This window comes from Rhinopithecus roxellana, chromosome 1, assembly GCF_007565055.1.
Source record: "Rhinopithecus roxellana isolate Shanxi Qingling chromosome 1, ASM756505v1, whole genome shotgun sequence".
NCBI classification, from domain to species: Eukaryota; Metazoa; Chordata; class Mammalia; order Primates; family Cercopithecidae; genus Rhinopithecus; species Rhinopithecus roxellana.
The window spans coordinates 42,604,314-42,631,373 of NC_044549.1; the positions used below are offsets into that span (position 1 = coordinate 42,604,314).

Sequence of the window (27,060 nt, forward strand, 5' to 3'; positions counted from 1 at the left end):
GCTAAGAAAAAGGTGGAAAGAGAAAATGTGGGGAAAAAACAGAAATCTTTTTTTCTCTATCTCCTTTTCTCTTCCCTAAGGGTCAATTATATAAGGAAATAAGGAAAATAAATATCCTTTTAGATTGCCATTAGAGGAAATTTAAAGAAGAAAGGCTGCAGGAAATAAGCCTTTAGAGGCCTTTAGAGCTTTGCAGCTCTTCTTAGGTTTACACTAGTAGCTGAACACTTTAATATTTCTGTAGTTCTAGGTGATGTGGCGATAAGATGAGAGGCATTAAGCGATGCTCTGACACGGTACCAATCACCTTTGGAGGACCCTGAATTCAATGCTTAGCATTAAAGTGCATCTGAAGGACACAGCAAGCACCTAAACTTTTGATGATAAATTAACATTCTAACAGAATACAGCTGGGATGCTAATCCCTGAAGAAAAATGGAGGTCAAAATGGAGCAATTTATCTTTTCTCTTGAGATTCAATTTCGAAAAGAAGAAACAAATTTACATTTCTAGAGAGCAAAACTCAGTTGCTTTGCCTCTTTTTTTTTTACTTGCTCTGCAATCATCATCATTTGTTTAAAGAAAAAAAAAATTTCTCTTGTATTACCTGGGGAAGCTGCCAACTCCATGCAATGAGCTTGATAAATTTCACTTATAAGCAAGTCCATAAAGATGTTAAATATGAAAATCTTTTAGATGTAATTTTACTCCATAACGTTTAAATCATTGAATTCTAAAAAGCATTTTGCTGTATCAATGTTGCTTAAGGTTTAAAATGTTGGGTGTCTGAACATTAAGAACTCTCTTAGAGATGTTATGATATTTATACTATATTGTCAGTTGTCATTCTAGTGGCCCCTTGTAAGCTGGATAGGAATTGAGACTCCAACTCATATTTTCTGTATTCATTTGCCTCTTGTCCTCTAACATTGGTGAGACAAAGCAGGTGCTGTGTGATCAGCAGCAATGTCCAACATGGTAATTCTCCTTTTAATATCAAATCTTGAAAGCTTTTTGAATTTGTTTTTCTTTTTTTTTTTTTTTGAAACAGGGTCTCACTCTGTCACCCAGACTAGAGTGCAGTGGCATGATGTTGGCTCACTGAAACCTCCACCTCCCGGGTTCAAGCAATTCTCCTGCCTCAGTCTCCCAAGCAGCTGGGATTATAGGTGCGTGCCACCATGCCCAGATAATTTTTGTATTTTTAGTAGAGACAGCCAGGCTGGTCTTGAACTCCTGACCTCAGATGATCCACCCGCCTTGGCCTCCCAAAGTGATGGGATTACAGGTGTGAGCGACCGCGCCCAGCCAAGTTTGAATTTATTAAGGCAGCATGAACCATCTTAAGTTAAACAGTAACAACCTCCCCAAAATGAGGCTGCAACAACTAGACCTGTTTTTATACACTAAGTGTTTATTCTTGGGATTAAATTTGTTAGAAAAATTGAATTAAAAAAAATCAGAATTATAGATCCTATCTTAATTTCTTCTGCCATGATAGCATTGTTATTGTTCTGTTCCTTAAAAAGAAGAGCTAGGATTATTTCGAGACAAAATAAAATAGACACATTTCTCCTTATTCCTCCAACTAAGGCTGAGCATCCCTAATCAGAAAATCAGAAGTACTCCAAAATCCAAAACTTTTTGGGCACTGCAATGACACTCAAAGGAAATGCTCATTTAGATAATGCATATATTCCAAAATCCAAAAAAATCCACAATCCAAAACACTTCCAATCCCAAGCATTTCAGATAAGGAATACTCAACCTGCATAGATAAAACCCTTTGGCCTTATAAATAAAAACAAACATAAGAAAATTTAGAAAGATGAAGGTGGCAAACCAGCTAGGGATCCCCAGACTTGAGGAGTGACATGGTGGTAAGTTCCTTGGTTTACCATTTGTATTCTGCATATCCCAAACTGGATACTGGAGAATTCCATGACCCAGAAATACCAGTGAGTACTAGGTTTACTCTGTCTTGCCAAAGGACCAGGAAGGGACAGTCTAGTTAGACAGAGACATTCATGATAATAACCACCATACTCCAGGCAAACAACATGGAAAAACCACAGTATCTCACCACTCCCATTAACAAAGACCTGGTAGATAAGCTAGTTACATTCTTGGCTGGTGATAATAAGGTACACCTCACCCTCCCTACTGAAGTAGTGTCAGAAAAGGCCAAGTATGGAGCTTGGGCTCTCATGACCACCTAGTGCTAAGAAGGTTCCTCTCTCCGACTGCCCCTCCTCCCCCGACTCCCACTGTGGTATCACTGGAGGCAACATGTGGGGCCTGGACATCCACCTCCACCATAACAAGGTTGATAAGGCACTCTTCCTTGTCCCTGCAGAGGTGGTATCAGAAGAGACCAAGTGGGGAATCTGGACTTTGAGTACCACCCAGTGGTAACAAGATGCCCCTCTTCAACCATTCCCCATGGTGTCAGTGGAGGCTAAGCGGACAGTCTGGACTTTCACCACCACCTGGCAATAATGAGGTGCCCCTCTCCATTCCTTCCAGCACAGTATCAATGGAGGCCATGTGGGCATCATGGACTTCCACTTCCCCTGGCAGTATCAGGGCATCCCTTCCTTCTAGGGGTATCAACAAAAGTTGAATGGGGTGCCTGGAGTTCACCATCCACCTAGTGTCTTCCTTCCTCTGCTGGTGTGGTGTCAGTGAAGCCTGCTAACACAGAAGATTCAAATAAGACTGAAAGTCTTATAATCTCCAAAATGTTCGGAATATAACTAAAAATCACTCATCATACCAAGAACCAGGAAAACCACAACTTGATTAAGAAAAGGAAATCAACAGATTATAACATTGAGGTGACACAGATATTAGAATTATATGACAAGAATTTTACAGCAGCCATCATAGAAATGCTTCAATAAGTAATTACTAACATACTGGAAAAAGTATAAAAAGCTTCAGCAAAGAAAGAGAAGATGTAAAGAAGAACTGAATGGAAATTTTAGAACTGAAAAATACAATATCCAAACTAAAAAGCTAACTCACTGGGTGCCACAGCAGAATGGAGGTAGGAAGCAGAGAACTTGAAAATCAAATAGAAATACCAAATCTGAATGATAAAGAGAAAATAATCAATAAACTGGATTTCATCAAAATTAAAAAGACCCTGTTGAGGGAGATAAAAGATAACCTGCAAATTGGGAAAAAATATTGCAAACCACAAATCAAACACAGAACGCATACCTATAATATATAAAGAATGCTTAAAACTTAACAGTAAAAAGTTAACCCAATTAGAAAATGGACAAAAGACACGAACAGATATTTCATCAAAGAGGATATGTGGATGTCAAATACGCAGATTAAAAAGACGTTTGGCCATTATGCAAAGTGGTTTTGCAGTTTCTTTTTTTTTTTTTTTTGAGACGGAGTCTTGCTCTGTCGCCCAGGCTGGAGTGCAGTGGCCGGATCTCAGCTCACTGTAAGCTCCGCCTCCCGGGTTTACGCCATTCTCCTGCCTCAGCCTCCGGAGTAGCTGGGACTACAGGTGCCCGCCACCTCGCCCGGCTAGTTTTTTGTATTTTTTTAGTAGAGACGGGGTTTCACCGTGTTAGCCAGGATGGTCTCGATCTCCTGACCTCGTGATCCACCCGTCTCGGCCTCCCAAAGTGCTGGGATTACAGGCTTGAGCCACCGCGCCCGGCTGCAGTTACTTTTTTTTTTTTTTTTTTTTTTTTTTTTGAGACGGAGTCTCGCTCTGTCGCCCAGGCTGGAGTGCAGTGGCCGGATCTCAGCTCACTGCAAGCTCCGCCTCCCGGGTTTACGCCATTCTCCTGCCTCAGCCTCCCAAGTAGCTGGGACTACAGGCACCCGCCAACTCGCCCGGCTAGTTTTTTGTATTTTTTTTTTTTTTAGTAGAGACGGGGTTTCGCCGTGTTAGCCAGGATGGTCTCGATCTCCTGACCTCGCGATCCACCCGTCTCGGCCTCCCAAAGTGCTGGGATTACAGGCTTGAGCCACCGCGCCCGGCCTGCAGTTTCTTAAAAAACAAAACATTCACTTACTATATGAGCTAGCATTTGCACTCCTGGGCAATTATCCCAAAGAAATGAAAACTTATGTCCACACAAAAACCTATATACAAATGTTCATAGTAGCACTATTAGAGTAGCTAAAAATTAAAAACACTATGCATGTCCTTCAACAGGTGAATGAATACAGTGGTACATTCATAATATGAAACATTATTTATAATGAAAAGAATGAACTACGATACAAACAACAATACTGATGGATCTCAAGGGCATTATGGCACATGAAAAAAGCCAATTTCATACGGTTATACACTGCAAGATTCCAGTTAGAAAACATTCTAAGCCGGGCACAGTGGCTCACGCCTGTAATCCCAGCACTTTGGGAGGCCGAGGCAGGCGGATCATGAGGTCAGGAGATCGAGACCATCCTGGCTAACACGGTGAAACCCCGTCTCTACTAAATATACAAAAAAATTAGCTGGGCATGGTGGCGGGCGCCTGTAGTCCTAGCTACTCGGGAGGCTGAGGCAGGAGAATGGTGTGAACCCGGGAGGAGGAGCTTGCAGTGAGCCAAGATCGCGCCACTGGACTCCAGCCTGGGCCACAGAGCGAGCAAAAAAAAAAAATTCTCAAAATGACAAAACTGAAAACAGATTAGTGGTTGCTAGGGGTTGAGGATGCAAGGAGGGTAGGGAAGGGAGGAACGTAACTATAGACTAGTAGCACAAAGGACGTATTTGTGGTGATGGAGTAGTTCTGTATTTTGGTTTTGGTGGTGCTTACATAAATACACATCACAAAATTGTATAGAACCACACACACAGATACTCAAATGCATGTAAACATGGTGGAATCTGAATGTGGTCTGTGAATTGTACCAATGGCAGTTTCCTGGTTTTGATACTGTGCTACAGTTACGTAAGATGTTACCACTGGAAGAAACTGGGTGAAGGGCACATAGAAGCTCTCTGCACTATCTTCCCAAATCTACAATTATTTCAAAATAAAAAGTTAAAATGAAAAGAGTTGAAAAGGAAGGATTATCGTACCTGAGCTGATGCAGCTCATGCTGCCAGGAGAGGTTTTCCTGCCTGAGTTCTTCTTGCATAATCTGAAATGTTTTTGTCTTATCTTGATACTCCTGAAGTTGAGCCTTCAGTGGACGTAACTCTGTGATCTCTTGATTAATCTGTAAGTATTGCTGCTGCAGATTCTTCAATTCCTTCAGCTTTAACCAAAGGGAAAGTAAAAGGATTATTTGTCACATCTCATTCATCTAACTATAAGTAATTGGTAGCTCCCTACTAAGTAGTCAGACACTACAACATGAAACTAGCACCTAACAGTCCACTGACGACATATCACTGCAGCATAAGTCTCTAAAGTGGTGAAATACATGCAGCTAGGCTGATGGAAATCACCCATGGAGCTGCCATCAAGGCTGCAGGGTCTGACTATTCCTGCAACTTCTACTCCTTTTCCCGGCTCCTAAGGTCCTAAGTTCACTTTAGGGCTACAATTCTGACGTGGGGTAGACTTAAGAGACCTATAGCTTCACTGTGGGTGGTCACATCCTAAAACAAGAACTAGTCATGTGTCCTTGTTAGGGTTCTTAACTTTCCTACAGGCCTATCAATCTTAATTGTAGCTTAGTGGATACTGATTATAAAGAAGGCACTGCTGCTCAGTGGTTAAGGACACAGGCTCTGGAGTTAGATATTGTACTGCTTCTTAGACGTGTGACCCAATGCATGTTCTTCATACCCTTTAAGTCTTAATTTTCCTCATCTATTAAATGAAGATAATTATAGTACCTTTTTCATAAGAATATGAGAAGTAAATGAGCAAATTAATGCACTTCACACATAAAGTTAGTGATGATGACAGACTTGCCTTTAATTAGCAACACTGCCTACCTACATTTCAGATATATTTTCAAGCTCTTCATCTCCAATACTCATTAAAAGCTTAGTAATACTTGGGAGAAATAATATCAGGACATCTGGGCAAAGATAGGGGTCTTGTTTACACACCTCTTTCACCCACTTAGAAACATTGCTAAAGCTAAAATAATAGCATTTTTTTAAAGCACAAAACACAACAACAGGAAAAACAATAGAGGAATCAGCAACAATAAAATTAATTTTGGAAGCTGAAAAGCAGATGAGTAAGTGGTAACTGACTTAACAGATCTGAGAAAGCAGAATCTCAAGCTGACAGTAAGAAAATCCAAGAATCAGTAGAACGTACTCTGCAGAATCTTCAAAAGGCTCAGGAATTAACAGCATCATGTACCTCTGGAAAATACGGTGATGGGGGTGCGCGAGAGGTGATAGCTGAGATAAGGAGGTCTAGATGAAAGCTGCTTAAGAAGCAATTTTTTTTTTTTTTTTTTTTGGAGAGATGCAGTCTCAGTATGTTGCCCAGGCTGGTCTCAAACTCAAGGGCTCAAGTGATCCTTCCACCTTGGCCTCCCAAAGTGCTGGGATTACAGGCATGAGCCACTGCACCTGGCCAGAAAACAAATTCATCCATAGATCCTTTCCTCAGCTCCACACTTTTTGTTACTCCAACAGACAACTAATTTTATTCTCTGGAGAGGTAAAAGCAGTGTCTGTGGACTATGGCACATGAGGCACAGTTGCAAGTAAGGGTACTGTTCCAAATAGAGTGAATGCATGCTTCCTGAGTGCTTGAAGCCTTTCCTCTACTGAACTTGAAGACTGCTGGTAAAAGACCTTTTCCCCCCACAATGGAAATGAGAAGTCTTCTCTTTAAAATCTGACCAGCCCAAGAGAAACTAAAGATACTGAGATAAGGGCTACCAATAAGCTCAATATCATGCAATGAAACTGCATTGGTAGGTCCTACCCACAAGCTTTTAGACCCTCCCCTTAAACATGAAGAGTACATCGAGGATTAACCTTCACCTGAAGAATGGCTAACATTAAGGAAGGGAAAAAAACCAACCGGAGAAGGTAATTTAGAAGAGATTACCAGGGGAGAAAATGTAATGTACTCAAAGATTTAAGAGATAATATTGTAAATAAGAAACATTATAGCATAAATTAAAAATTATAAAGAAAAACTCATTATAAGAAAATGTCAAAAAACAAAACTATGACCACTAGCCTTAGAAAAAGAAGTTAAGGGATCCTGAGCAAGATGGCCGAATAGGAACAGCCCCAGCCTCCAGCTCCCAGTGCGAGCGACACAGAAGACAGGTGATTTCTGCATTTTCAACTGAGGTACTGGGTTCATCTCACTGGGGAGTGCCCGACAATAGGTGCTGGTCAGCTGGTGCAGCCCAACCAGTGAGAGCTGAAGCAGGGTGAGGTATCGCCTCACCTGGGAAACGCAAGGGGGAAGAGAATCCCTTTTCCTAGCCAAGGGAAACGGACACACACAACACCTGGAAAATCGGGTAACTCCCACCCTAATACTGCACTTTACCAAGGGTCTTAGCAAACGGCACACCAGGAGATTATATCCCACACCTGGCCCGGAGGGTCCCATGCCCACAAAGCCTCCCTCATTGCTAGCACAGCAGTCTGAGATCTAACTGTAAGGCAGCAGTGAGGCTGGGGGAGGGGCACCCACCATTGCTGAGGCTTAAGTAGGTAAACAAAGCCACCTGGAAGCCTGAACTGGGTGGAGCCCACCATAGCTCAAGGAGGCCTGCCTGCCTCTGTAGACTCCACCTCTGGGGACAGGGCATAGCTAAACATAAAGCAGCAGAAACTTCTGCAGATGTAAATGACTCTGTCTGACAGTTTTGAAGAGAGCAGCGGGTCTCCCAGCATGGAAGTTAAGATCTGAGAACGGACAGACTGCTTGCTCAAGTGGGTCCTTGACCCTTGAGTAACCTAACTGGGAGACAGACCCCACTAGGTGCAGACTGACACTGCACACCTCTGAAACGAAGTTTCCAGAGCAAGAATCAGACAGCAACACTCGCCGTTCAGCAATATTCTATCTTCTGAGCCTACGCTGCTGATACCCAGGCAAACAGGGTCTGGAGTGGACCTCAAGCAAACTCCAACAGATCTGCAGCTGAGGGTCCTGACTGTTAGAAGGAAAACCAACAAACAGAAAGGACACCCACACCAAAACCCCATCAGTACGTCACCATCATAAAAGACCAAAGGCAGATAAAACCACAAAGATGGGGAAAAAGCAGGGCAGAAAAGCTGGAAATTCAAAAAATCAGAGCACATCTCCCCCTCCAAAGGAACGCAGCTCATCGCCAGCAATGGATCAAAGCTGGACGGAGAATGACTTTGACGAGTTGAGAGAAGGCTTTGGTCAATCAAACTTCTCAGAGCTAAAGGAGGAACTACGTACCCAGTGCAAAGAAACTAAAAATCTTGAAAAAAGAATGGAAGAATGGATCACTAGAATAATCAATGCAGAGAAGGCCATAAACAAACTGATAGAGATAAAAACCATGACACGAGAATTATGTGACAAATGCACAAGCTTCAGTAACCGACTCGATCAACTGGAAGAAAGAGTATCAATGATTGAAGATCAAATGAATGAAATGAAGCAAGAAGTGAAGTCTAGAGAAAAAAGAGGAAAAAGAAATGAACAAAGCCTCCAGGAAATATGGGACTATGTGAAAAGATCAAATCTACGTTTGACTGGGGTGCCTGAAAGTGAGGGGGAAAATGGAACCAAGTTGGAAAACACTCTGCAGGATATCATCCAGGAGAACTTCCCCAACCTAGTAAGGCAGGCCAACATTCAAATTCAGGAAATACAGAAAACGCCACAAAGATTCTCCTGGAGAAGAGTAACTCCAAGACACATAATTGTCAGCTTACCCAAAGTTGAAAGGAAGGAAAAAATCTTAAGGTCAGGCAGAGAGAAAGGTCGGGTTACCCACAAAGGGAAGCCCATCAGACTAACAGCAGATCTCTCAGCAGAAACTCTACAAGCCAGAAGAGAGTGGGGGCCAATATTCAGCATTCTTAAAGAAAAGAATTTTCAACCCAGAATTTCATATCAAGCCAAACTAAGTTTCATAAGTGAAGGAGAAATGTAATCCTTTACAGACAAGCAAATGCTTAGAGATTTTGTCACCACTAGGCCTGCCCTACAAGAGACCCTGAAGGAAGCACTAAACAGGGAAAGGAACAATCAGTACCAGCCATTGCAAAAACATGCCAAAAAGTAAGGACCATCGAGGCTAGAAAGAAACTGCATCAACTAACGAGCAAAATAACCAGCTAATATCACAATGACAGGATCAAGTTCACACATAACAATATTAACCTTAAATGTAAATGGACTAAATGGTCCAATTAAAAGACACAGACTGGGAAATTGGATAAAGAGTCAAGACCCATCAGTTTGCTGTATTCAGGAGGCCCATCTCACATGCAGAGACACAAATAGGCTCAAAATAAAGGGATGGAGGAAGATCTACCAAGCAAATGGAAAACGAAAAAAAAAAGCAGGGGTTGCAATCCTAGTCTCTGATAAAACAATGAGAACAAAGATACAACATACCAGAATCTCTGGGACACATTTACAGCAGTGTGTAGATGGAAATTTATAGCACTAAATGCCCACAAGAGAAAGCTGGAAAGATCTAAAATTGACACCCTAACATCACAATTGAAAGAACTAGAGAAGCAAGAGCAAACACTTTCAAAAGTTAGCAGAAGGCAAGAAATAACTAAGATCAGAGCAGAACTGAAGGAGATAGAGACACAAAAAACCCTCCAAAAAATCAATGAATCCAGGAGCTGGTTTTTTGAAAAGATCAACGAAATTGATAAACCGCCAGTAAGACTAATAAAGAAGAAAAGAGAGAAGAATCAAATAGACGCAATAAAAAATGATAAAGGGGACATCACCACCGACCCCACAGAAATACAAACTACCATCAGATAATACTGTAAACACCTCTATGCAAATGAACTAGAAAACACAGAAGAAATGGATAATTTGCTGGATACTTACACTCTCCCAAGACTAAACCAGGAAGAAGCTGAATCCCTGAATAGACCAATAGCAGGCTCTGAAATTCAGGCAATAATTAATAGCCTACCAATCAAAAAAAGTCCAGGATCAGATGGATCCACAGCCGAATTCTACCAGAGGTATAAGGAGGAGCTGCTACCATTCCTTCTGAAATTATTCCAATCAATAGAAAAAGAGGGAATCCTCCCTAACTCATTTTATGAGGCCAGCATCATCCTGATACTAAAGCCTGGCAGAGACACAACAAAAAAAGAGAATGTTAGACCAATATCCCTGATGAACATCGATGCAAAAATCCTCAATAAAATACTGGCAAACCAAATCCAGCAGCACATCAAAAAGCTTATCCACCATGATCAAGTGGGCTTCATCCCTGAGATGCAAGGCTGGTTCAACATACTCAAATCAATAAACGTAATCCAGCATATAAACAGAACCAAAGACAAAAACCACATGATTATCTCAGTAGATGCAGGAAAGGCCTTTGACAAAATTCAACAGCCCTTCATGCTAAAAACTCTGAATAAATTTGGTATTGATGGAACGTATCTCAAAATAATAAGAGCTTTTTATGACAAACGCACAGCCAATATCATACAGAATGGGCAAAAACTGGAAGCATTCCCTTTAAAAACTGGCACAAGAGAGGGATGCCTTCTCTCACCACTCCTATTCAACATACTATTGGAAGTTCTGGCCAGGGCAATCAGGCAAGATAAATAAATAAAGGATATTTAGTTAGGAAAAGAAGAAGTCAAATTGTCCCTGTTTACAGATGACATGATTGTATATTTAGAAAACCCCATCGTCTCAGCCCAAAATCTCCTTAAGCTAATAAGCAACTTCAGCAAAGTCTCAGGATACAAAATCAATGTGCAAAAATCACAAGCATTCTTATACACCAGTAACAGGCAAACAGAGAGCCAAATCATGAATGAACTCCCATTCACAATAGCTTCAAAGAGAATAAAATGCCTAGGAATCCAACTTACAAGGGATGTAAAGGACCTCTTCAAGGAGAACTACAAACCACTGCTTAGTGAAATAAAGGAGGACACAAACAAATGGAAGAACATACCATGCTCATGGATAGGAAGAATCAATATTGTGAAAATGGCCATACTGCCCAAGGTAGATTCAATGCCATCCCCATTAAGCTACCAATGACTTTCTTCACAGAATTGGAAAAAACTGCTTTAAAGTTCATATGGAACCAAACAAGAGCCCACATTACCAAGACAATCCTAAGTCAAAAGAACAAAGCTGGAGGCATCATGCTACCTGACTTCAAACTATACTACAAGGCTACAGTAACCAAAACAGCATGGTACTGGTACAAAACAGAGATAAAGACCAATGGAACAGAACAGAGCCCTCAGAAATAATACCACACATCTAGAGCCATCTGATCTTTGACAAACCTGAGAGAAACAAGAAATGGGGAAAGGATTCCCTATTTAATAAATGGTGCTGGGAAAATTGGCTAGCCATAAGTAGAAAGCTGAAACTGAATCCTTTCCTTACTCCTTATACGAAAATTAATTCAAGATGGATTAGAGACTTAAATGTTAGACCTAATACCATAAAAAACCTAGAAGAAAACCTAGGTAATACCATTCAGGACATAGGCATGGGCAAGGACTTCATGTCTAAAACACCAAAAGCAATGGCAACAAAAGCCAAAATTGACAAATGGGATCTAATTAAACTAAAGAGCACAGCAAAAGAAACTACCCTCAGAGTGAATAGGCAACCTACAGAAGGGGAGAAAATTTTTGCAATCTACTCATCTGACAAAGGGCTAATATCCAGAACCTACAAAGAATTCAAACAAATTTACAAGAAAAAAACAAACAACCCTATCAAAAAGTGGGCAAGGGATATGAACAGACATTTCTCAAAAGAAGACATTCATACAGCCAACAGACACATGAAAAAATGCTCATCATCACTGGCCATCAGAGAAATGCAAATCAAAACCACAATGAGATACCATCTCACACCAGTTAGAATGGCAATCATTAAAAAGTCAGGAAATAACAGATGCTGGAGAGGATGTGGAGAAATAGGAACACTTTTATACTGTTGGTGGGATTGTAAACTAGTCTGACCATTGTGGAAAACAGTAAGGCTATTCCTCAAGGATCTAGAACTAGAAATAGCATTTGACCCAGCCATCCCATTACTGGGAATATACCCAAAGGATTATAAATCATGCTGCTATAAAGACACAAGCACACATATGTTTATTGCATCACTATTCACAATAGCAAAGACTTGGAATCAACCCAAATGTCCACCAGTGACGGACTGGATTAAGAAAATGTGACACATATACACCATGGAATACTATGCAGCCATAAAAAAGGATGAGTTTGTGTCCTTTGTAGGGACATGGATACAGCTGGAAACCATCATTCTCAGCAAACTATTGCAAGAACAGAAAACCACACACAGCATGTTCTCACTCATAGGTGGGAATTGAACAATGAGATCACTTGGACATGGGAAGGGGAACATCACACACCGGGGCCTATTGTGGGGAGCGGGGAGGGGGGAGGGATGGCATTGGGAGTTATACCTGATGTAAATGACGAGTTGATGGGTGCTGACGAGTTGATGGGTGCAGCACACCAACATGGCACATGTATACATATGTAACAAACCTGCACGTTGTGCACATGTACCCTAGAACTTAAAGTATAATAAAAAAAAAAGAAAGAAAGAAAAAGACGTTAAGAAAATCTATCTATGAGACAAAGAAAAAAAATTTCTTAGACATTAATAGAATGGAAAAAATGAAAAAAAATTTGGAATCAAAATACAAAGGTGAGAAAATCTTCCAGAAATACAGCAAAAAAAGAGAGAAAAGGTAAGAAAATTAGAGAAGCAATCGAGAAGGTCCTACATCTAAATAACAAAAATTTCAGAAATAAGACAACAGAGAAAAAGGATAGAAGAAAATGGTAAAAAAATAATTCAATGAAATTCCCAAAAAGCTGCTAGTATGATTTCTTAGATTCAAAGGACTAGTTAGCATGATGAAGAAAAAAAGGCCTATACCAAATTATACAATCAAAAAATTTCAGAATAGGGGAGAAAGGGAGGGAAGGTGGGGTGAGGGGAAGGGAAGTGAGAAACAGATGACATACAAAGGATCAGGAATCAGAATAGCTTTAGACTTGTGAACCACATATAAGCAAAAAAGCAATAAACCAATGTCTTCACAATTTTGAAGGGAAATTATTTTCAGCCTAGAATTCTATGTCCAACAAAACTATCCATCAGGTAAGAGAGATAAAAAGACATTTTCAATAAATTTACCTTCCATGTATCATTTCTTAGGGAGCTATTGAACGATTTATTCCAAGAAAAAGATGGCACAAAATCAAGAAAAGGAATACATAGAATGGATGAAATAGGAGATCTAATATAGGAGAAAGGTGAAGGGAAATATTCTAGGATAGAAAGTGTATCCTAGGAGTATAGGGCCACTGGTTGATATAGAAGCAAATCAGGTACTCCAGGAGAATTTTCTTCCTGAGGATGAAATTGATGGGAATAAACATCTTGAGAGGAGATGTGGACAAATGGCCATAAATCTGAGGTTAAATTACATTAAGTGCAAAGAAAACTAAGTAGCAACAATAACAAAAACTGTTATTAATCTGGGAAAAACAGACTCAGGAAAATAAAAGTAACGTCTCTAATGCTCTAGTAGCATTTGTAGTCATAAAAATGTAACTCTGAATTGGTATAACCAAAATTAAAATTAAATTATATCAAGAAAATGATGAAGGTCAGGCACGGTGGCTCACGCCTGTAATCCCAGCACTTTGGGAGGCTGAGGTGGGTGGATCACAAGGTCAGGAGATCGAGAACATGCTGGCTAACACAGTGAAACCCCGTCTCTAGTAAAAACACAAAAAATTAGCCAGGTGTGGTGGTGGGCGCCTGTAGTCCCAGGTACTTGGGAGGCTGAGGCAGAAGAATGGCGTGAACCCAGGAGGCGGAGCTTGCAGTGAGCTGAGATCGTGCCACTGCACTCCAGCCTGGGTGACGGAGTGAAACTCTGTCACAAAAAAAAAAAAAAAAAGAAAAAGAAAAAGAAAAAAGAAAATGAGGAAGGGGTTTGTATTAAAATGTGCACACACTGGCTGGGCGCAGTGGCTCACGCCTGTAATCCCAACACTTTGGGAGGCCAAGGCAGGTGGATCACGACGTCAATAGATTGAGACCATCCTGGCCAACATGGTGAAACCCCGTTTCTACTAAAAATACAAAAATTAGGTGGGCATGGTGGTGCATGCCTGTAGTCCCAGCTACTTGGGAGGCTGAGGCAGAAGAATCACTTGAACCCAGGAGGTGGAGGTTGCAGTGAGCTGAGATCGCACCACTGCACTCCAGCCTGGGGACAGAGCAAGACTCCGTTTCAAATAAATAAATAAGTAAAAAGTGCATACACGAATAGGTTTTACTGTGAAAGCAGGGGGAGTAGAGAGCTAAACCCTGTTAGTGTAAAGAAAGTCAACAGTTGATGCAACAAATGAAGAGCCAAAAATGCAATATAAGGATGATATTTAGATACAGAGGAAATACTGAAGTAAGCTAAAAGGTTTGAAAGCAAATTGCCTCAGAAGAAATGGGGTTGATGTAGTACTACTCTTAGCTTTTCCCACCAAACATTGTAGAATTTAGTGACTAATTAAATATGTGCCATATAATTATATTTTTAACCCAAACCCCAAAACGTATTTTTGTTTTGATTTAAGGCAAAAACATATTCCTTTATGCAATCCATTCACTCCTCTAGTCTAGATACTAGACTAGAGATATCCTAGAATGGATCATCAGAAAGCTGTGTGCCTGGGACTGCATTTTAGCTCCTTGGAGTGGTAGTTTTAGTGAACTGGACATAATTCTTTTGCTATGCACTTACATTAAGGGACAGCTAAATAAAAACCCTAAAAACACATTATTATATTTACTGTAGAGAAGTAATGGATGTTTCACAACTGCATAGTGTTCTCTTTATGGGAACACAGAAGAAATTTCTTACAGGCCTCAATACTTAAAGACTATTCTTGTCTTCAGTAGGTGATTTTTCTTTCTCCTTTTCTCCTAGACAATGAATACTGCAGTTCATGCATGTGGTTTTCATTCCCTCTTTCTGATGGCTAATAGAAACCTCAGAGCAAACTATGGATCCCACTTTCTAACACAGTACAGGACGTAGTAACTTCTTCTTGGGACACTAACCTTACTCCTGGTTTAATCTTTTTCTAGCCTATCCTCTTTTTCTCTTCCATCTCAGTCCCTTTTATTTTACCTTGAAAAACTGTTTATATGCTACCCCAAATCATTTTCAAAATGAGGAGTGCATAGATAAATACAGGCACCCCTAGAGATATGCCATCTGCTTAGTCAATTCTATGCTAAAGATGTACAAACAAGTATAAGACGTGACACTTACCAGGAGTTTGCAAACTAATTGGGGAAATAAAAAATAGTGTATAGAAATTAAACACACGCGCGCGCACACACACACACACACACACAATATGGCAATATGGGACAAATGGTAAGTAAAGAACTAGGGAAGTACAAAGGCAAAAGACAATCAGGCAATCACGAAATGTAAGCAGAGGATTTGAGCTCTGGAATGACCTTTACATAGTGGGAAATAGACACTCAAAAAAGGAAAGCAATTGGGAGAACATTTTGGCTGCAGATGATAATATGGGTAAGTAGGAAGTACCAGGTATGATTATTGCGTACTGAGTAGATCAGTTTGGTGTGAATGAAGGGTATGAGTAAGGAGCAGTAAAAGGGAACGCTGGAAAGGTATGGATAAATTATAGGGTCTTGACCGGGTGCGGTGGCTCACGCCTGTAATTCCAGCACTTTGGGAGCTGAGGCAGGTGGATAACCTGAGGTCAGGAGTTCAAGACCAGCCTGGCCAATCTGAAACCCCATCTCTACTAAAAATACAAAAATTAGCTAGGTGTGGTGGTGCATGTCTGTAGTCCCAGCTACTTGGGAGGCTGAGGCAGGAGAATTGCTTGAACCTGGGAGGCGGAGGTTACAGTGAGCCAAGATTGTACCACTGCACTCCAGTCTGGGTGACAGAGCAAGACTCCATCTCAAAAACAAACAAACAAACAAAACAAAAACAGGGTCTTAAATGCCAGACTAAAGGGGGTTTGAATACTAAGTCTATTCTAGAGATAGTATAACTTTTAAATATTTTTAAGTAGTGCAGTAATAAAATAGAGTTTCAGAAAGACTTATTCGGCCATGGTCTGAAAATACTGGAGAGATGATAACCTGGAAGCAACATTATTACAACAGTTTAAGGATAAGGTGCTAGCGCTTATCTTAGGATGTTGAAGATGGAAAAGAAAAATATTTGAGGCACATTGTGAATAAAAGAGTGATACATCTTGAGGGTTAAATAAAATAAAATCACAGTTATGAGCCTTTGAGAACAGAATAACATGACTGTGAATTACAGAAACATGAAAATAAAAAAGTTGGCTTGGCTGTAACTATCCAGCAGACAAAAATGTGCAAAGTTGAGTGCGCAGTGTTTATAACAGATAAGAATAATAAAGCAATTCACGGAATTAAACATAGTTAGCTAATTCAGAATCTATCCTAACAGCTCCACGAAAAAAGATTTTGACTTAGAAGATAATGAATACCATCATATCATAAATTACAGTTTGAGGCACATACCGTCCTGATGAATAGAACCTTTTGCATTTACATTCTGAAAAGACAGACAAAAGGCCAAGCTCTCAGGGCAAAGTCAACTGAACTCAAATTATTTAAAAAATATAAACAGGTATGCGTATGTTGGAAGTCAAAACCACAACTGAACAGAAGGGCTTTGTTCAGATTACAGAAGGGGAAAGACTGTCTATAAATATAGGGTATTAAGTGAAATAGGAATGAATACAATTACCTACAATGAAAAGGAAAAACTGACTCTACAGTTAGGGGAAATAATCTTTTCACTAGAGCTAATCTTAAAAATTAGAATTTTCAGATTCTGGGTATGGGTCACATTTCAAAATGGAAAACCCAGCCTTTCAAAACTCCATTTATTTCCTATTTGGCCTATTTTCCTACAAATACAAAGCCTTGACAGAGTTAAAAGACTATCATGAAAGTGAAGACAGTAACGTTGCAAAGTAGAATCCCCTAACAAGCCAAGAGTGGTGGCTCAAGCCTGTACTCCCAGCTATTTGGGAGGCTGAGGCAGGAGGACTGCTTGAGCCCAGGAGTTCAGTAGAATCCCCTGACAACCTGGCTTGGCTCATACAGTTCATTTTTGCCCCTGAATCATGGGAGACCTGGATTAAACTCCTGGCTCCTACTAAAAGCTGTCAAATGTCAGCATTAGGAAGCCTCTTTAGCTTTTTCTCCCATTGGAAATGATGGGTAGTAAAAGGAAGTGGGTAAATGGTTCAGCTTGCAAATAAAACTTTACAAAAAAGTCATTTAAACTTATTTAAAGAAACTCTTTTTACATTTAACTTTTTTTTTATTTTTGACAAATTAGGGTTGAGTTACCCATGAGATGAACTGAGTCCTTCCTGCTCCAAATTCTACCAGATAATCTATTGCTAAATTGTAAGCAAGGCACTAAATGGTAACACTTCCACTGTAAGAAGGCGCTAAGTGATCCTTTTGCTTTCTTTCAGTTAAGGTATGACAAATTCTGGAAACATTTACATGTGTCTTTGTGTATATCAAATATATAGAACAGCTTTCCACCTCTTAGTCCTTTTATAACAAATGGAGAGTTTTGTGCCAAGGAAATTTCTGATTTTTTTTTCTAATGGTAATGGCAGGTTTCGCAATTTAAATCACGTTTCTGTGTTTCTCTAGGACCAAACAGAACCTGTGGGATATAATACTTCCCCTGAGTGCCCAGATAATATGTATAAGAATGTGTTTATCCTTTTCTGTAAAAATAAATTTAAAGAAAGGTTCAAAAACTCTTAAACAGATCAGAAAGAAATAACTAGCTACTCACTAGTCTGTCTCTGTCATTTTGGAGTGAAGACATAGCTTTTTTTAAACTCTGTACTTCAGCCAGGCTGGTGACAGGCTGAGCTGCAGACCTCTGCTTCCCTTCCTCTGACTTTCGAAATTTCTCCAGCTCATTCCACAGGTGATCTCTCTCATTCTGTAGACTGGCCATAGCCTTGGAAAAGGACTGCACTTGGTTATAAGAATCTTCTAGTTGTGAGGACAAGTGAAGCAGTTGCTCATCTTTGGATAGGAGCTGTTGGTTAAGTTTCTCAAGGTGAGACAAGCTGTTCTCCTCAGGCAAGTCCATTGAAAAGGTGGTTTCAGAAGGAAGAGCATGTCTTTCTCTGTTTAAGAGTCCCTGTTGTTCTTTCAACTGTGCCAATTCCTTCAGACTGGCATCATATTTCCTTTTCAGTTCATCAAGTTCCTCATTGGCATGATCTCTACTATTTTGCAAGGAACTCATAGACCTTCCAAAAGACTGAATTTGTGCTGTGAGATCTTTATTTTCTTTGGTGACCATGAGTAACTTCTGTTCCATCTCCACCAGATCTCTTGCTAGTTCTGCTACTCTCTCTTCTGCTGTTTCAGTTTCATTTCTCATTATCCCTGCATCATGATGAAGATGCTTTAATTCCTTCTTCAGTTTATCTTCAATTTCACCTACCTTCTTGGCAGCTTCCTTTTGAACACAAACCAATTCTTCTTCCAGTTCTGTAATTCTCTTTTGAGAGGAGGAAAGCAAAGCACTTAACCTCTGTAGCTCTTCTTCTTTTACTTTTAACTGGGCATGACAGATTCCTAAAGTACCTTCTTCTTGCAAGGCTGTTACTTGTCTCGTTAGCTGGGATACAGACACTTTCAAACTCTCAATCTCTTTAGATAAATCTCGTTTCTCCTCTTGCAGGGCATTAGAGGACCTCTGCAGATCCTCATTTGCTTCCTCAGATTGCTTCAGCTTTTCTTCTAATTTAGCATATTTATTTTTCAGCTCCTTATTTTGCTGAAGTTGAGCTTCAAGAAGTTGCTTTTGTTGGCTGTCCTTTATTGATATCACTTGGTTCAGGTCTTCTCTATATTGGATCAGTTCTGCATCTAGCTTGGCATTCTCAGAATTGAGATCATCCATATGACTTCTCAAGCCTCGTATTTCTTCTTTAAGCTTATTATTCTCAGCAGCAGCCTCTTGGATGAGTTGGTCTTTTTCCACGATTACAGAGAGATGTCGCTCTTCCAGCTGCTGATAGTCACCCACTATGCGGTCTCGATCATTTTGGAGAGAAGACATGGATTTAACAAAGGAATCCAACTGTGCCTTTTGCTGAATGTTTTCCTTTTTGATGGTGTTCAGTGTTTCCATGAGCTGATTGGTTTTGTCAACAGCCTTCTTGTTCTCCTCTTCTAAAACAATATTCTCCTCTTCCTCCTGGGACAGCAGGTTTTCCAGCTCTTTAATTTCTTTATCATGTTGCTGACGCAGTTCAGCAATAGCTACTTGGATTGCCTCTTCCTTGCCAGAAAGCAGGCTTATCATCTTTTGCTCTTTCATATTTATTTCTTCATGCAGCCTACTCGTCAGTTCTCTAGAGGCCTGAAGATCAGTCTCCAGTTGTTCATAACTGAACTTAGAATTTTGAATATCAGCCTCTTGCTGCCTTATGATCCCTTCCAAGTTTTCTTTTTGTTCCTTACATTTTTCTAAAGAGTTACTTAAATCAGTCAACTGGTCTTTGAGAATCTTAAGTTCTGATTCCAACTTAGCTAATTCATTCTGAGAATTGTGGTATAGGTGGCGTGTCTCTTCTAGCTGGGACAAAAGTTCCTTGTTTTCTCCCTGTAGAGTATCACAGACCTTCTGTTGAAGCTGGACCTCTGTCTGGGCCTTGGACTCCCAAATCTGCTTGTCATGTTCAAGCCTGAAAACAGAGAGAAGGTCATTAGCTACAGATTTCAAGAAAAAAGTTATGTTTCCCAAAGAACAAATACTATGACATGTACTCAATAGATTTACAAATGAATTAACATTCATAACAGGTGTTAAATGTTTTACTGAAGATGTATTAGTTCTCTGTACCTACATGTTTATCTACTGAGGGCTATGTATTAAAGGCATATCACGCCTAACGGTTCATATATTTAAGTCATAAACTCCAAAATATGTCACTTATTTTAGTGACATGGTTTTCGACATTCTGAAAAGTAACATTTTCTCCTACTTTATTCTACTTTGCTCCAGACAAGCTAATGTCTGTCTTCTCTAAGGGATAATCTTGATATGAAAGGCAGTGAGGAAATCTATTTTAGAACAAAAGGGTCCTATTAGAAGTAAGGAATACAAAGGATGAGAGACATTGTTAGTTCTAGAGCTTAAAAAGTGATATAAAAATGAAATTTGAGAAAAAATAACTCTACAAGGCATATGCAGTGTCAATTAATGTGGACTACAGGAAGGAGAAAAGATGAGACTATCTAGGCCACCAAAGCAATTAAGTTGAGAGTACTGTGCTAAAAATCCAGGCAAGAGTAGTTGAAATGGAAATGAAAAGAAATAGAGAGGCCAGGTGTAGTGGTTCATGCCTGTAATCCTAGCACTTTGGGAGGCCGAGGAGGGTGGATCACCTGAGGTCAGGAGTTCGAGACCAGCCTGGCCAACATGGTGAAACCCTGTCTCTACTAAAAATATAAAAAATTAGCTGGACGTGGTGGCAGCCTCCTGTAATCCCAGCTACTCGGAAGGCTGAGGCAGGAGAATTGCTTGAACCCAGGAAGCAGAGGTTGCAGTGAGCCAAAATCACGCCATTGTACTCCAGCCTGGGTGATAAGAGCAAGACTCCATCTTAAACAAAACAGAAATAAAGAAATCTCTCAATAGAAAGATGGGAAGAGAAGATGTGAACTTTTCATGTTCATGCAGTTGTAGCAGGATTGTTCTTTGCCAAAAAAAGAGTAGATCTGAGAGGGAATATATCTCCCATGGGAATTTGTGCCAAAATTAGTCCCATTGTCTAAAAGGAAACAGAAATAGTTTAGAGACTTTCTTTGCTTCCAGTTACGTCTGGAGGAGGAAAAAATTCACTACTCATTTACCTGGAAATGTTAATCTTTAATTCCTCCATATGGATGGACATCTGTCTAAGCTGATCCTTTAGAACACTGCAATTCTCTTCTTTGAGTCTAATTTCTTCTTCTTTGGTTTGAATCGCATCACTAAACTTCCTCTCCCATTTCTTAGCTTCGTCTATTACCCTGTCGCGATCATCCTGGAGGGAAGACATGCTCTTAGTAAAGGCTGCAAGCTGGGCCACAGTACTGTCCAAGTTTTCCTGAACTTGCTGAATTTCCATGTCTTTCTTGTTCAAAGTAACCTGAATCTCTCCAATTGTCTCTTCCAAGTGGACTTTTTCTCTGCACAAAGCATCCAGCTTCTCTTGCATATTCTTCTTCTCTTTCAGGTGCTTCTCTTCTGCCTGTTCCAGTCTTCGCTCAAGATCTTCATCCTTTTGTTTCATTTGGCTTTTAACTGATTCTTTATTTGACTGGAGTTCCTTTTTCAACTTGAGATTGTCTGCTAGGACCCTTGCTGCTTCACTTTGAGTGTCATCTAGCAGGACTTTGAAGCTAGCTAATTCTGCTTGTGCCTTTTTGCGGTGTTCAACTGCTTGAGCCAGATTTTCTTTGGTTATTTCCAAATCTTTTTGAGATTCAGTTTGAACAAATTCTAGAGCCTTAACAGTTCTCTCCAGAGCACTAATTTTCTCTTGATACCTGATGCAGTCCTTCTGTAGCTGCTTTACTTCTTGTTGTTTTTCTTTTAACAGTTCCTGAAGTTCCTTTGCATGGCTTTTATTTCCAGGTTCTTTCTGAGCACCTTGTATTTTCTCCAAATATTCCTTTCGTATTTCTGATTCCACCTTAGTTTTTTCCTTGACTAATTGCTGCTTTTCTTCTTCCAATTCACTCACACACTTTTTAAGGTTCTTCATTTCAGATTCCAATAGCTCATTTTTTATTTGGGCATCTGTAACATCCTGACAATAATTCCCAATGCTTCCATTAAGTTCTGCTAATTGATTCATAAGCCTCTCTTCCAAATCATCTTTCTCTTCTTCTGCTGTCTCCTTTAGTTTGGTAACTCTGGAGAGTTCTTCTTGGATTTGCTGATTTAACAGGTTCATTTTGCTTACTTCTTCCTGAAGCAGTTTTAGTTCACCATCCTTTGTTGATATTTGACTCAGTAAGGCATTTCTCTCATTTTCTAGAGTCTGGCTAAATTCCTTGTTTTTCTGCTTCTCCTCCTCTAATCCATCAATTCTTTCTTTGAGCTGATCAATCTGCTGTAGGTAGTTATTAATTTCATCATGTGAGCTGACATCCTCACTTACAGCAGGGTTGGCACTGTTCTCTGAAGGAACCGATTCTGAACATGCAGGCCTTGTGCTCATACTCAGAGAGTCTTGATCTTCAGTCTCACCTGGTATAGACTGTGTGGCCTCTTCCATGACATTCATTTGGTTATCGTGTTTCTCGGTGGCCTCTAGGTTAGCTTGTTTAGATACATTACTTTCTAACTGATGCTTTAAATCTTGAACCTCTTCACTTAGAGAGTCTTTCTCAGACATTAAAGACTGAAACGTCTTAGAAACGGTTTCATACTCCATTTTGACCCTTTCAAGTTCTTCTTTCATGCTGGCATTGGAAGAGAGAAGTGTTTCCATACACTCTTTAGCTGTACCTCCTGCAGGGTGCACCTCTGCCCTAAGCCGGTCATTCTCTTCTTCCAGCTCTAGGATTTTCTGCTGTTTGGATTTAGCAAACTTTCTCATCTTTTCTTTCATTTCCTCCATTTCTTTCTCAGCTTCCTGTAACTGCTTTTCTGTCTCCTTCTTGTTTGCCTCTGTGCTTCTTAACTTGCCATACAGTTCTTGTTTCTCTTGCCTCACAGCTTCCACCACGTGCTGAATCCTTTCTGCTTCATTACTAACATTCTCATAGGACTGCAGAAGAATTTCATACTCTTTTTGTAGTTCCTTGTGTTTCACTTGCCACTCACTACTTTCTGCAATCTTAGAAGATTTCAAAGATTCAATTTCCTTCACTAACTTTTCCTTGTCTTCAGTAAGACCCTCTAGAGCTAGTTTTAGACTTTCACAGGAGCCACTGAGACTTTGATTTTCCAATAAAGACCTGTCCATTTCTGTAATGAGTTTGTCTCTTTCTTCTTGAAGAAGAGCTAACCTTCCTAAGACTATATCTTTTTCTTTATTTTGGGCAGAAACATGGCTTTCCACATCTGCCAGAGACTTGGTGAGATGTTCAATGGTACCTCTGGCCAAAGACAATTCCTCTTGGAGACTTTTCTTTTCTTTTAGTGCTTCTTTTCGGGAAATAAGGGCAGCTTGCAGTTTCCTTTGTATTTGTTGCTTTGCTCTATTTTCTTCTTCAATCTCTTCTGGTTTTTGCTTCATTTCACAAAGTTCCACCTGTAGCTGCTTTATCCTCTCATCATGCTCTTTGGCTTGCATTTCTAGCTGTGTATGCAGAGCCTTAATTAAATCTTCCTGTTCTATTATCTCTGTCTGTATTTTAGTGAGAGCTGCTTCTTTCTCACGAAGTTGTACAGAAAGGTAGCTAACGTCTTCTTCCTTTTTGCTTATGAGTTTTTGCAGTTCATCTAGCTCAGGTTGCAATTCTCTTAGATGCTCTAGACCAGCAATTTGTAGTTGGCTGCTTTCCAATTTCTGCTGCAGGCTTTCTGCACGCACTTCAGCTTCATGGGATGCTGTCTTTAGACTCTCAATTTCTAAACCCTGTTTATTTATCTGGTCTTGTAACTGAAATACCTCTTCTGATTTTTTAGTAAGTTCACTTGCTGTAGAACTAATTTTCAATTCTAACTCTTCTTTCTCAGTCTCTATTTCCTTTAGCTGGGCCTTAATCTGGGCAACAGAAGTTCCGCCCTGCAGAGCACTCGCATCTTCAGAATGAGAAGGCCAGTCTGGGCACAAGCTGGACTCTAAAACAGGTTGAGTATGATGCTGTTCTGTGGCTTTGAATAAAGGTTCTTCTAAACCTGGAGTGGGAGAGCACCATTCCTGCTGGTCAGGGCTTGGGAGCTTTCTGTCTATGGATTCCCTTACTTGAATCTGGAGTTGCCTTAGCTGGTCTCCAATATTCTCATTTTCCTTGCTTTGCTCATCAAACTGTTCTTGCAAGCGATTGTAGTCATCTTTCTGTTGCTTTAGCTCCTCCCTAAGATGTCTTTCTTTTTCCTGTGCCTTTTTAAGAATTGCCTTGCGGGAGGTTAAGGCTTCCTGTAGCTTCTTTTGAAGTTGCTCCTTTTCTTTTTCAAGGGCTAGTATCTTTTCTTCTAGTTCTGGTTTCCAGTGTTCACCACTATCTGTACCAGGTGGACTTACCACCACTGTTTCCTTTACAAGTGCTATGGAGTCCCCATCACTTGCATCCGTGTTACTTGTGGTTAACTTCTGGATAATTACTTGGTTTTCACTGATTTCTGCTTGGAGCAAATCTATTTGGTTTGTTTTATCTTGCAAGGTCTGATTCATCTGTTTGACTAGAGCCTGTAATTGCTCTTCAGCTGCCATCTTTTCTTCCAAATCCTTCCTTATATGCTCTAGTTCCACTTCTTTCTCAGATATTGTCTGTTTTAAAGAAATTTCTATTTCTTGGCACTTAGAAGTCACACATTTTTCTGAGTATTCTTTGTTTTCTTTATCTTCTTCCACTTCTCCCCTCTCACTCTCACTGAGTGGGATCTCTTTCTTAGATTCATCTTTCAAGTTGGCTAATTCCTCTTCCAATCTACTGACTCTTTGAAGAAGCTCCTTTCTGTTAATAAGAGCTGCCTGGAGCTTTCTCTTTCTCTGCTCATTTTCTTTCTTCAGAAGGTCAAATTCATGCTGGAGTTCTTCCTTACTTATTAGTCCTGCTGGGCTCATCTCATCATAATTTTGTTTAAGGCCAGTAGCAACTTCATTATCTTCTTCTATTTGCTCTTTTTTTGCTTCCTCAGCTCTGGATAATAAATTTAGCTGTTCTTTAAGAGTCTTAATTTCAACCCCAAGAGAAAACTTCTCTTCATTAAGCTGAACCATTTTCTCAGTCATACTAAAGCTGATTTCTGTCACTTGTTGATCCTTCTCCTCGATGGTTTGTTGGAGGGTTTCCACATCTCTCTTTTTCTCTAGTAAGAGTTGATCCATTTTTGCTATTTCAAGTTCCTTCTGTGAAAGAGCCTGGGACAGTTCTTCGACCTTACCTGAGATATGCCTCACACGTTCTGCCCCCTCAAGCACTTCACTTTCCTTATTTTGCAGCTGGCTTTGCAGGCTTCTTATCAGGGTACTCTGCTCAGAAAACTGAAGCTGCACATCATCCAGTTCATTCTGTAAAACTTCAATTTTCACATCTTTAGATTTGGCTTCTATGCTGAGACTATGGATCTGTTCAGTGAGCAGGTTGTGATGAGCAGTTTGGCTTTCATAGTCAAGTCTTCTTTGCCTTTCTGCTTCTGCAAGGTTCATTTCCAGTTGCTTTACCTGAGCTCTCAATTCTGTTACTACACTAAGTTCCTTCACCTGAGCGAGAAGCTGGTCTCTTTCTTCAGACAAAGCAGTGAATGCACTGCTGGTGTTTTCAGCATTTTTCTTAAACTCCTCAATCAACTGGTTTAGGTTGCTAATTTCCTTAGCTTTCTCATCTAAATTTTTCTCATAGATTTCTTGTGCTTTATGAAAGTTTAGCTCAAGCTCCAAAATTTGACTTTTTAACCTTTCCAACTCATCCTGATGACACTGACCAATATCTGGTACAGCAGAAAGGGATTTATCACAATCTTGCTTTGTTGATTTCAATTCTACTCCAGTATCATTTAAAGATATTTCCTCAGATGTTCTATTTTGATGTTCAGTGCTTGCCTGTTCTTTCTCAACTGCTGGAAGACTGCTCTCTTCATTTGGCATTAAGTGAAAATTCTGCCCTGTATCTTCAAGAAATACTTTCATTTTAATTGGAGCTATTCCCTCACCCTCCATCTGTTTCATTTCTTTCTGGTCAAGGACCTCATGATCCCCTTCCTCAGCCCTTTTCCCCTGGAGCTGTAATTTAAGAAATGCGATTTCCTCTTGAGCTTCTTTCATTTCCAACAATAAAACTGATAATTCTTTATGTTTCTGAGAAAATGTTTCCTCAGTAGAAGAGCTCCTCTTGTTGGCATTATCAACAATGCTGATCTATTTTTTAAAAAAGAAAAAAAAAAAGCTTTAATCAAATGTTTTATAACATTAAAAAAAAGCCCAATTAAAAACTTGTATTTCATCTTCTAAAATTTCAGACTTTTTGGTCAAAAACTTCTTTGTACCATAACACTGCTAAATCCTTTTAAAATCAGTTTGTCTTTCCCAACTGGACCTCCAAGGGCACTCTGCCAATCCTGCACTGAAGTCAAGCCCTATTCATAAGACCTAAGGAAACCTGGAATTCATTTTCTAGAGATTCCTTACATGAGAAGCTTTTTTTTTCTTCAGAATAAAACTCCTAATTGATTAAAAAAAAAAAAAAAGTAAGCAGATCCTTTTGTTAGGAAGCCACATTATTCCTCAAGGGCATGTATGATTCTATCACTGACTTACTGATTAGAAGAACACAGCTAACTAAGCACAACACAGCTAACAATAATCTTAAATCAACAGAATGATACTAAGCAACCATACACTTCTTATAGTAATTTTCAGATTATAAAAAGGGTCATTCTCCAAAGATCCCTTTTTATTTAATCTTAGTAGAACTGTGCCAATCTTATCTCTTCACTGAGAAACTCTTCTGAGATGAACAAAGAAGTTGAGACAGATGATAATCCAGTATAAAAAAATGGGTTATCAAATCCCAAATTAGTAGCTACCATATTTGTGTTGCTTTAGGACAATGAATTCTAATATTCAGAAACAAGTAACAATAAATGAGATATAATAACCATTATGAATCTCTTTAA

At 39.8% G+C, this 27,060-nt stretch overlaps 1 protein-coding gene across 6 annotated transcripts in view; it reads right to left on the reverse strand.

Annotated features, from left to right (window-relative positions):
- GOLGB1 (golgin B1) overlaps window positions 1-27,060 on the reverse strand; it is a 92,058-nt gene that overhangs the window by 14,941 nt on the left and 50,057 nt on the right. For all 6 annotated transcript variants that reach the window (XM_010370521.2, XM_010370520.2, XM_030941758.1 and 3 more), the window contains 3 exons: window positions 21,138-26,302; window positions 18,052-19,966; window positions 5,066-5,244 (listed from right to left, as the gene is read on the reverse strand). In XM_010370521.2, the coding sequence (XP_010368823.2) occupies window positions 5,066-5,244; window positions 18,052-19,966; window positions 21,138-26,302 (7,259 nt within the window). The remainder of the gene's footprint in view (window positions 1-5,065; window positions 5,245-18,051; window positions 19,967-21,137; window positions 26,303-27,060) is intronic.